An 11,956-nucleotide genomic window follows, 5' to 3' on the forward strand; every position below is an offset into this window, starting at 1 on the left:
ATGCATGTGCTTACTTGCCCCTTATGAGGCCTGGTTCAGAATGGGTCACAGGCCAAGGGTTGGAGACCCCTGGTATAATACACTCTATTCTACCCGGAAGGCACCAATAAACCCTACAAGAGAGATATGTTACTGAAGATACAACACTGGCAACATAAATGGGCAGAAATGGAAATACTAGCAGCAGAATAAAGCAGGTTTGAGCAAATTTAAACCTGAATGGCTTCCACAGATATTGCACATTATGTCATAAGTTAAATTTAAGTATTTAATGTGTGGTGTTTAAGAATAAAAAATGACTAAGGAAATAAAAATATAATTTCTTTTTTTAATAAATATTGTACATCATTTAGAGAACAACTAAGGGGAGGTTAGAAACTAAATATTTACCTGTAATGTTTTTAGTAGTTTTTGTCCTTTTTTATCTTTAAATAACAAAACAGCAAATACATTCAGTTCAGATTCAATAATATTCTTAAAATTCTTTTCCTTATTGTTACAAATAACAAAGCATTTTGGTTTTCAATTTCTCATCAATAATATATTGTGTATCAACTGCACAACTTTTGCAACATCTTTGTCCACTTACCGGTACTGGTATAACAGCATTTTTTAAAAAATTGTTTCCTCTTTTCTCTCTTTTTTTTGTAAAAAGTAAAAAATAAGAAACCCTTGACATTTATGGCTTACAATAATTACAGTTTGGGGAAGGGGTTTGGACAGCTGCCCTTCACGTTAATTGATGTTAAAGCAATATACTGCAGAATGGTTCATTATAAAATGTATTTGAGAAATCCTAAATTCATGAGGCTAGGAAGTCGGAGGACGAAATCCAGTTGCAGTTTGTCAATAGAAATTCTTTGACACTGAATTATCAGCTTCACAGAAGTGAATGCCTGCAGTTGGTACCTCTTATTTAGCAGCTGAGGCCTGAGTCCAGCCAAGAGATCAGGGATGTTTTTTTAATGAAAACTAATTTCTAAGTTTGGCGACTGTCATCCTGGGGACAGCTGCAACTTCTCCAAGTTAATATGGGCGGAACTTTCGCTGTGCTCTCATGAGAGCAATTTTCTGCTTATCCTCTTCAAATTTCTTTCTTAGCTGGGCTATATCTGAAAGAATCACAAGAGATATTAGATAGGAGAGATGAGAATATCGTTCTTAAACTATCTAGGTTTTCAATCCTATAATCTGTTAGCAGGTAAACTACTCAAGGTGATTCAAATTATTACTGGAAAATAAGGATGAGAAAGACAAATGCTTTCACAACCTTCAACCCATTTGCCGCTATGTCACCAGATAACATAGTGGGAGTTAGCTAGAGAATATGAAAACATTTTTGCGCATTTAGCAATCTTCCTATTGCATTGTCTTATTTAGTATTAACCATTCTGAGTTGGGGGTTACTTAGATTGTGTTCCACCTGTCTTTCAAGTGATGTATTGCACTCTCTCGGCCTTCTGTCCCACTCTCTCGGCCTTCCATCTCACTCTCTCGGCCTTCCGTAAAGCCACTAAAACCTGGCTGTTCCGGCAGGCCTGGGGCTGTTGACCCCAAACACGGTCCAGCCCCACTTAGAACGGAGTGCATGGTGGGTTTTAAATCTATGTTTTTTAAATCTATCTTTTCTTTTCTTCTTTTCTTTTTTGATTTACGTTGTATTGTAAGCCGCCCGGAGTCCTACGGGATTGGGCGGCATACAAATGTTATTAAACTTTGAAACTTTGAATAATTTCCCCCCTGATACCAGTATTTTGATTGGAGAGAAAAAGAGGGCACAGCAAAAATGCCTTTAACTTAAATTTAAAAAACTTGCTGTGATATAACTTGAGTCTGGAACCCAGTTTTATTTGCTTTTTTAATTTCAATTTTTAGTGGCTTCTTTTTGGTACACCTTTGCTACAAGTGATATGGGGGATCCACAGTTTGTCCATGATTTATTGAAGCAGAAGAAAACAAAGTCTCTCAGTTTTAGTTTTCCTTCTCTCACTTCACCAAAGCAATATATATGTTTTCATTGCATCATCATTGATCCCCCAAATAAAAACCAATTTTTGGAAATGGTGTTGACTTTTAGTTATTCTCCAGATTGACTACAGGAGGACTATGTTACCTAAACAACACAATCTGATGCTATTCAAACTATGCTCCTTTATAATTAGATGTGGTGCTATACCCTGGAGAGCTAGTTTAGGGTAAGTGATCAAGCCATAAGTTTGAAACTGGAGACTGCGAGTTCTACTCTTCCCTTAACTACAGTCTCTCTCAGCTCCAGGCCAGTCATTCTCTCTTAGCCCTAGGAAGCAGGTAATGGCAAACCACTTCTGATATCTCTGGTGTTGTTCCCGGGTCAGGTACCTGCATTCTGTATCTGTGCATCTGAAGAATTTTGTATTTATATCATGAAATTCATAATCTAATTTTCAGCTAGTTTTTCTAACTAACAATATAATTTTGAATGTTATTTCTAACTTATTGGATATTCCGCCCCAATAGTTTTCTTCTGCAAATTTGATAAATATTCCTTATTCCTGTTCACCCAAGTGATTAATAAAAATGTCATTTGAACCTTATGGCTGAAACAGTTCATGGAAGGTAAATAACTCACGTTGCCTCTTGGTTTCACGATGTTGCCAGGCATAAAAATTGAGCAGTTCCTTCCGTGCTCTCTTGCGTTTCTCTCTTTCTAGGGCCCGCAAATTGGCTGCTTCTGTCCATGGAAGACCAGGCTTTCGGCCCTTCCTTGTCACTTTCACCCACCCTTCCTTGTCAGGAATACCTTCTTCCTTTTCAGCCTTGGCTTCTTCCTATTCCAGGAATGTGAAGGGAAAAAATCTTTTTGTATGAAAATAGTTTGATGTCAGACTTGCTTTCAAGAAGTGCTTACAATCCAGAAGGGCATTCTTAACTTGAAGAAATCCCAGTTTTGTGCAAAGTGAGCTTTCTTAGAATAGCAGTTTTGTTCTCAGGAAATATGGATAATGTAATTGTCCACATAATCACTTTTGAGATATGTGATACATGTTGGGGAGAAAATGCTCTGGCCAAGTTCAGTATGGTGGACACATGTGGTACAACAAACATAGATAATGCATTGGAAATACTATAATTTTTGGATTGAAAACATATTAACACTTTACATCCCACTTTGCTTTTCTCTTCTGCCTCTTCTCAAATATACTTTGTGAGATAATAGCAACAGCAATAGCACTTAGATATATATATATATATATCACTTCACAGCCCTCTCTAAGCGATTTACAGACTCTGGGTCCTCATTTTACCAACCTCGGAAGGATGGAAGGCTGAGTCAACCTTGAGCCTGGTGAGATTCGATCTGCCAAACTGCTGGCAACTGGTGATAAGCAGAAGTAGCCTACAGTACTGCACTCTAACCACTGCGCCACTGTAGCTCTGTAATAATATGCTCAGACAAATAATGGCTAGTCCAAGATCACTCAATGAGCTTTCTGGCTGAGAGGAATTAAACTCCAGTTTCCCAGGCCCCACCTAAACATTTTAATCACTGCACCATGCCAACCAATACTAATCCTAAGCCACTCCAGAGGTGTTGGATCAAGGAAAGACTCTGAAGACAGGCAGTATTTCCCTACAATTATGTCCTTCATTGGTTTACCTTTGCAACCTTTTGATCATAATTTTTCATGAAAAAGTCAACTTCTGTCTTCAGCTCAGCAGGATCCACAATTGAGGCTGCATAGCTAGCAATCCATTCTGAAAGAGTGAAAATAAAATAATCAACAACTCTGCAGTGCAATTCTCAAGATATGAAAAGAGGGAGAAATCATCTTGAGTATCTGGAAATTGCTCTTCATATATTCTGAACCAGATTCAGTGTTGTAGGACAAACCGACCTATATCTAAGCACAAAAGTTTACATTTTATGGTATTATTTTACATCATCATCATCATCATCATCATCATCATCATCATCATCATCATCATCATCATCATCACAACTGTATCACAGCGGCCAATTGTTTCGCCGGATTTGGCATTGATTACTAGTCGGACCCCATTATTGTTGTTGTTGTTATACAATTGTATCACAGCGGCCAGTTGTTTCACCGGATTTGGCATTGATTACTAGTTGGGCCCCACCCAGGGGCTTAGCACGTCGTAACATATTTTCGTAATATGCGTGCAGATCCAAGCAGTGCGGCTTTTTGCATTTGACTGATGGTGGTTTTTGTCCATTTTTAACTGCTTTAAATGTAATTCCAGTGCTTTTGGAATAGCACCCAGTGTTCCAATTACCACTGGAATTACCACTGCTAGTTTGTGCCATAGTCTTTGAATTTTAATTTTTAAGTCCTGGTATTTTGCAATTTTTTCATGTTCCTTCTCGGCGACCCTGCTATCACCTGGTATTGCGATATCTATGATTGTGACCTTATTTTTCTCAACCAGTGTGATGTCTGGTGTATTATGCGCCAGTATTTTGTCCGTTTGTATACGGAAATCCCACAAGATCTTGACCATCTGATTTTCGGTGACTTTTTCAGGCTGATGTTCCCACCAATTTGTTGCTGTTTTAATATTATAATTTTTGCACAAATTCCAATGAATCATTTGTGCTACTGAATTGTGCCGCAATTTATAATCAGTCTGCGTGATTTTTTTACAGCAGCTGAGTATGTGATCAACAGTTTCATCAGCTTCTTTGCAAAGTCTGCATTTGGCATCATCAGAGGATTTTTCGATTTTGGCCTTAATGGCATTTGTGCGGATAGCTTGTTCTTGGGCAGCCAGGATTAGCGACTCTGTTTCTTTCTTTAATGTACCTGTTGTTAACCATAACCAAGTTTGCTCATTGTCCACTTTATCTTTTATTTTTTCCAGAAATTGGCCATGCAGTGCTTTATTCTGCCAACTCTCCATTCTTGATTTTATCACATCTTTTTTTGTATTCTTGTTTCGTCTGTTGGGCCTTCAGTAGATTTTTCTTTACTTCGATTAATAGATGTTCTTGACTTTCTTTTAAATAATCAGCCAGTGCATGCTTTTCTTCTTCAGTTGTTGTTGTTGTTGTTGTTATGTCAAGCCAACCAACAATATAAATGCATGCATACACCCAATATGACAGCCACTGGGGATTTAGTGCTGTTAGGCTGGATTGCCATTAGGGAGACCCAGTGTTGTGGCTCATCGACTGACAGCGGAGATGGCAGTCTAGTCAAATGAGTTAGAGGAGATGGAGGGGGTGACTGGGTTACCAGCGGAAGCCTCTGAGGAGCAGGAGGTCTATTCTCTGAGATGTCCAACAAACACAAAACAAACTTTTATATTGTAATAAACTCAATTTAAGAGCAAAAGGATCTAATTCACTAATTCACCTTTCGCTATTTATCAGAATATGAAAATAATTAAGTGTTAATGGGTCACTACTTGCTTTAGCAGCAATTCTGGCAGAAATATCAAGCTTGAAGCTTCAACTAGCAGGATCTAAGGAGCGCTACAAATGGTTGTGTAATTCTATTAATTGCACATAATTTTTTCAATCTCTTGAAATTATCAAGTTATCATTTGATTTTTTTGAATTTCTAACAAATGCACCAATAAAATTAAGGCCCAGCAGTCCATTTAACATCTAAATACACTGTTAATTAAGTTTTATGTGCTTCAAAATTTTATAGAATGCTTTATCAAAGATGTCTATTCCCACTTTTTAAAAACGAATTTAGAACTTCCTATTCATGTTTAACTACAAGTTTCCATTGCTATGTGGAACACACACTAGCTTTCATAAATCCAAAATATGCATTATTTATATTAACATAGAAGTTGATATTTTGCGTTTCAAGATATTGTGTTCTAATTTATTCCTTTTTTTCTTGACTGGTAAATATTTATTTATGCAATATATAGAATATCACAATCTATTCTGATTCAGGATGGCTTACAAGTATAACAGTAAATTACTATAAAATCAAACATCCAGAAAAAAATAATCATTTATGAAATATATAGAATATCCTAATCTGTTATGATTCAGGATGCCTTACAAGTATAACAGTGAAATACTATAAAATTGAGAAACCAAAGAGCCAGAAAAAATAATCAGTTACACTAAATCAGAGCATGAAGATAAAGTCAAGACTGAAGGGCTTATTTAAACCCTTGATTTCCAGTTCTGTCTAATATTTCTCAGGGACTACTGAGTACAGCCCCAAATGTAGACTTCTGTATGGAAAAGGAAAATGTGTAGCATTTGTGCTTAACTTACTGTGAATGCCAGTTTGCACAGGATGGCTGTCTGAAGATATTATCAGGGGTCCTTGTAGTGATTTGGCAGCCTGTACTCCAGCAGGTCTTCTGAATACCACATAAGCTACTTGGAATCCCTGTGAAGCAAGAAGCATTTTGTTTCAGGTTTCACTTACATATGTCCTAAAAAATAAGGGCAACCATAGAGATAGCTGTTCAGCCTCATCCTGGCTGTTCATATGCCATTATGATTTTCTCCCCATTGCCATGTATCTAAAATACAAGTCAGCCCCTGGAATCATTTTCTATTTTGCTGGGATTACTTGTAGGTTGTACTGTCACATATAGGTCTGGAAATATTTATGAATCCTGGTCTAATCTAGAGCCCACAGAATAAACTTAAGCTAAATATTATATAATAAAATATTGCACACTAGTTGCTAAAACAAAAATTGCTTCTTAAACAAGGGTCTTGACTCTCCCTCCTTTAAAGTATCAAGAAATCAGCCTGCAAAAATTACCTAGGATAATCTGGATTATAAAACGAGCAGAGGCAAACTGAGGCAAGCTAGAAAGGGACCCAACACCATTCAGCCAAAAGCTACCACAACAGCACATAGTAAATTTGTTAGTCTAAAAGGTCTTGATGCACATCATAAACACTACTTGTTTGTTTCATTAAGGAATCAAGAACAATGTGAGGAATAAGGCAATATTTGACTATCATAATGACACATTTGCTTTTTCAAAAGTGCTCATTTGTCTTTCTTAACAAGGTAATGCCATAGCTCCCTTCATCATGCTATTCTCCTCCACATTCCCAATTTACCAAGAGTATCTTGTTATTGAAGAACTTGGTCCTGGATATTTCTGTCCCATCTCCTGGCTTTGGCCTTTCACACATCTCCACAGATTGTATGGGGCAAAAGGTGGAGAACAGCCTTGATAAACATTCCTAAAAGAAAAGGAAAAAAGGTTTCAGCACAATTCACGGCATAATTAGAGAGTGGACATTTCTATAAGATGAAAGGGTTTCTTCTATTTTGCCCAAAATTTTCACCTATCTATAGTAGGCAGGTTACTATTCACAACTTTCTTCTCTTCAATCAGCGTTCATAGCTTGAGGACCAAGTTATGAACATAGCCTTTGAAAACCTTTGACATTGGTTCCAGAATCCCTCTAAAAGTTTCCATGGTTATCTAATTTTTAATGTGAGAGAAGTGGGAAATTATAAAATAAATGGCTAGATATCATATAACATATATTTCATTTTATTTATTCTGTTATCCTGCTCACTACTTTTTATGCCTTAATTTTTGGACTCCAGGAACCAACACGTCATTCAAAATGTCAACAAGGCCCCCTGAAAACTGTGGATACTTTCTTAAGAACTCTGAAGAATTCTGTACCTTTCTTTCCGAGTCTTGGTGTGCTGCACCTTTCTTTTGGCAGTGAGTCCTGATCACAATTTTGAGATAGAATTAATTCGGTCCTTCATGTGGATGGGAGGGGCAGGGCAGAGAGAAAAGGGCCTATGTATTCCTTTAACTATACTACTTCTTTATTTGCTCAACCTTTTAAAAAATTAAACTTTCTCTTAGCAAAGCTTTCTTCATATTCAAGATGGTCATTCATTCCAACCAGCACTGCAAATATCTACAATCAGCTGTTCCATACTTCTTCTCAATATTAATATCTGAACTGCGGAAGCTGAAAGCCCACACATCTCGTGGGGCACCAAGTTAGAGGGACCAAATTAGGCAGAAGTTCAGATAGACTAAAACAAGATCAGTTAACAGAATGAAAAAGAAAACATATTGTTGTCAGAAGATCTGTATTCTAAGCAGAATGCTATTCATAAAAGTCCAATGTACACTATATTGCCAAAAGTATTCGCTCACACATCCAAATAATTAAATGCAGTTGTGACCGAATACTTTTGGCAATATAGTGTATATTATCTTCTCAAAGTTATCTTGTTTATTTGTAATATCTCTGTTCTGAATGTCCAAATCTCTGTAGTTTATGTAATCCTCCTCTCCTTACCCAAATAAACTCACCTCTGTACAATATGGAGGGATGTTTAAGACAAAAAGTGTTCGGTTTTGAGGCCTCTTGGGATCTCTGCCCTCTCTGACTTTGTGTTCTTTCACATAGAGATAATGAGGTGACTGGTGCTTCTCAGAAAACTTGACTGGAATAGCTAAAAAGGAAGAAAATCATTTTCTAATCAAGTAACTTCAGGGAAGAAAAACTATATTGGTGAATGTTTCATAAATGAAAAAAAAACCATCATTGCAGGAGCTATCACAATTATTTCAATGAATAAATAGAATACTTTGCCCTTTGATTGGGTTACAATTTCTCTGCAACAGGTAACAATTCTGAAAGACAATCTAAGGCAACTTTTCCCAACCCGATGCCTTTCATACTGTTGAATTAGAGTCCTTGTCATCTCCAGGAAGAGAGCAGCATCTCACCAGTTTATTTACTGTAAAAACTGTACACTGCTGAATGACTAAAGAGCCGTGGTGGGGCAGTGGTTAGAATGCAGTATTGCAGGTTGACTCTACCTACTGCCAGGAGCTTGCTCGTGACTGGCTCAAGATTGACTCAGCCTTCCATTCTTCCAAAGTAAGTAAAGTGAAGATCCAGATTGTTGGGGGCAATAGGTAAGTAATAAATAAAACACTTAGAAAGTGTTGTAAAGCACTATGAAGTGGTATAAAAGTCTTAAGTATTATTGCTATATGCTTGAAGCCAAGCTGGTAGACATGTGAAGAAGGAAATGTTTTATCACTATGTCTGTATGTGACTGGACAAGGTAGGATGAGTACAGGCTTATTTACTTATTTTTTGTGCATGCAATATTTATTTTTGCATTTTACTGTTTGTTTCTTAATTCCTTTTAAGAGGATTGGACTGATTAAACAAATATGCAATCAGATAAAGAGACAGGAGCTGCCCCTTAACTACTGTAATAACACCCTTTTTTTGAGAAATAATTTTTTTAAATTTTACTGACTCTTGATTAGATTGGGGGAAAAACTTCCTGAAGCAAGAAAAGCCCAGATAGAGTTTTCTTTCCACATAGAGAACATTAAAATTCAGAAATTAAAATGCATGTAAGTGTATATTTAAGATCTGTCTCCATTTTTACAGATATATCTGCTGCATCTGTCCACCTTAACCTTCATGGACTCTAGACAATTGTAAACTACTGTATTTTTGCTGAACTGGAGTGGGGAATAGGTATTGCATGGCTCTCTAATATTTCCTTTCCACTTTACCTCTATTTTGGACAAACAAATATTTAAACAGAACCACCACAAATTAATAACAAAAATGTTTAATTGAGCAGAACCTTTTTAATTTATGCATCAAGAATGATTATGATTATATTAGAAGTTTAGTAGTTGGAAACATGAATGCAGAGGATCTCATACTGTTGATTGAGAACCTGTATAAATTGCAGTGAACACATATGCTATATGAGGCAAAAATATACATCTGAACATTGATTAAAGATCACTGCTTTGTATAGGAAACAGGAGTAAACATTATTAATAGTTATTACATAACAGTTATTAATAAATAGTGAAAAACTAGAGTAAGTAGATTAATTTAGGTAAATTTGATAAAATGTTTACTAAAAGCAGGAAAATACAAAAGCATTCAGACATGCAAACACTGGAGAAAATTGGTAGACAATAAGTGCCTTTTGCCAAGAATGAATGTGGTTTTTTAAAAAAAAATGAGGTGACTATGGCTATGTATAAAAGTAAGTTTCTGGCAATTTTGTTAGATTTATGTCAAAGCTGAGTATGTCAAGAGAAATGTGAAAATAAGACTGAATGAAGTGAGAATGGAATACTAAGAAATATGTATCGTTAAAACAAGAATAGATGAAGTAAAACTTAGGTATTGAATGAACATCAATATAAAAGTGAGTGACTCATGAGAAAAGTATGTTGAAGTGGTTTGATCTTACAGAGAAAATGAAGAAAACTGAATTTTGAAACAAATGTAGGAATGAGCAATGGCTAGGGGGAGGAAGAGAACAAGAACACTGTGATAGACAGAATTGAAATTGAAATTCAAAACAAGACAGGTAAAAGAGAATGTATGATAGTGTTTGGTGGAAACAGGAAGAATTGCAAGGATAAAAAGGCACAGAGAGCAGCATCTGACCTCACAATGGTGTTGTGGGGAAAATAGGAGGAAGGATTATTATATGTTTGTTACCTCGAGTTATTTATAAAAAGAAAGGTGGTATAACACAAACAAACATTGTGCTTTTGCACCAAACCAGGTATTTGTGCAACTAGGTAGTTCATGTGAAAAAAGGGGATGGGATTTGCATCACACTATTCCATTGCTTTGGCTAATCTGAACCCTTCTGCCTTCTTTGCAGATGTTGCTAGACTTAGTTATCTTTTTTGAAAATCATGCTTCATTTTATTGGTTTATTATTCATTACACCTTTTTGCTCTTTATATAATGTTGCAAAGTAGAAGCATGTTCTTTCGTATATGCACGCATTTACAGAATACTCGGATCACAAGTGGAATCAAAATTAATTAATTCCCCATCTAAGCTACCTCGCAGAAAGGCCAATTTATTTAATCACTGCCTCCATTATCTCCTCTTGCAGAAAACCAGTTTCCAAATACAAGCAGAAGCGCAACACTCTACTGACTTGTACGCAGGCCTTTTGCGTCCGTGTATGCATTATATGTTTGCCCCATTAGGGAAAGAAACAAAAGGATGCATATCAGCACACGGCCAAAACCAGGTCGGAGGCCACTGAAACCCTCAAGCAACCGAGAGAGCAGCTTCAGGATTAGACAGAGGTTCCGTTCTTCGTCTCTCAGCCCTGTTCCCTACTCACCGGTGTATCCCAGGGGGGCGACAACTTCTTCATTTTTAACACACTTCGAGCCGGAGGCCGCCATTTTGCCTCGGAGGAAATGGCGTCATCTTTCCGCAACCCTTGAGCATCGCGAGGTTTTGGGGGACCAATCGCTTTCCCGGGAAAATCGAAGGGAGGCTTCGTCCCTGCCACCTGCGCAGCCTTGGGGCGGATTTGTTTGTGAAGCGCGACTGTTTGCCCGGAACGAAATCCCACAGCCCAGAAGGGGCTTTGTTTCCCGAGACCCAGGCCTACGCGGGTGCCTGAACTAAGTTACCCATGGGCCGCCCTGCTGCCTTTTTTTTTTTTAGAAGAAGGTTTTAGAGCAGGGGTCTGCACACACTGGCAACTTTAAGACTTGCGGACTTCAACTCCCAGAATTCCTCAGCCAGCCACAAGTCCACAAGTCTTAAAGTTGCAGAGCTGTTTTAGAGGTAGAGGCGATAAATGACACGAGCCCCCCTTTTTCAAAGCCTATTTTTACATTCACGAAATGTTCCTATTCGGCGAGGAAAGGGAAGATTGTGGAAACGGAAGATTCGGAGGCGAAAATCACAAAGGAGACGAGTTTCCAGGGTTAATTTTGGAGCTGAAAACCTCTAGAGAGGCGCCCAGCGTTACATATTTTTTTTAAAAGCATCGTAGAAAGCCCTCGGTGTGTGAGAGTGAGAAGCGTCCAGAGAGAATTCCTTCGGTTTGATAGGATGGGGAATATCGGCATGTGGAAGGTTTTCCTTTCAAGATGAGGAAAATTTCTGGTGACTTCCCAATAGGAAAGCGACTCCATGTTGCTATTTTTTTTCGGCTTACTTCCC

General features: G+C 37.5%; 1 protein-coding gene across 1 annotated transcript; it reads right to left on the reverse strand.

Moving 5' to 3' along the window:
* Nucleotides 1-311: 311 nt before the first annotated feature.
* Nucleotides 312-11,214, reverse strand: RRP7A (ribosomal RNA processing 7 homolog A). The gene is made up of 7 exons (XM_087723250.1): nucleotides 11,121-11,214; nucleotides 8,290-8,432; nucleotides 7,058-7,183; nucleotides 6,248-6,365; nucleotides 3,638-3,735; nucleotides 2,609-2,807; nucleotides 312-1,112 (listed from the first exon to the last, which is right to left on the reverse strand). The coding sequence occupies exons 1-7, from the start codon at nucleotides 11,182-11,184 to the stop codon at nucleotides 1,027-1,029; spliced, it is 834 nt and encodes a 277-aa protein (XP_087579376.1). The 5' UTR covers nucleotides 11,185-11,214; the 3' UTR covers nucleotides 312-1,026.
* Between the last annotated feature and the right edge of the window lie 742 nt (nucleotides 11,215-11,956).

This window comes from Thamnophis sirtalis, unplaced genomic scaffold (assembly GCF_051295495.1).
Source record: "Thamnophis sirtalis isolate CommonGarterSnake01/CBP01778 unplaced genomic scaffold, rThaSir2_p1.2 scaffold_9, whole genome shotgun sequence".
Lineage (NCBI taxonomy): Eukaryota > Metazoa > Chordata > Lepidosauria > Squamata > Natricidae > Thamnophis > Thamnophis sirtalis.

Bases quoted from the DNA above. Each gene is read 5' to 3' on its own strand.
- RRP7A (XM_087723250.1), bottom strand. From the start codon at position 11,184: ATGGCGGCCTCCGGCTCGAAGTGTGTTAAAAATGAAGAAGTTGTCGCC. The intron at 7,184-8,289 runs GTGAGTTTATTT...CTTTTCTTTTAG, and splicing joins TCCCTCCATATTGTACAGAG to GAATGTTTATCAAGGCTGTT. The intron at 2,808-3,637 runs GTAAACCAATGA...TTCCTGGAATAG, and splicing joins ATGATCAAAAGGTTGCAAAG to GAAGAAGCCAAGGCTGAAAA.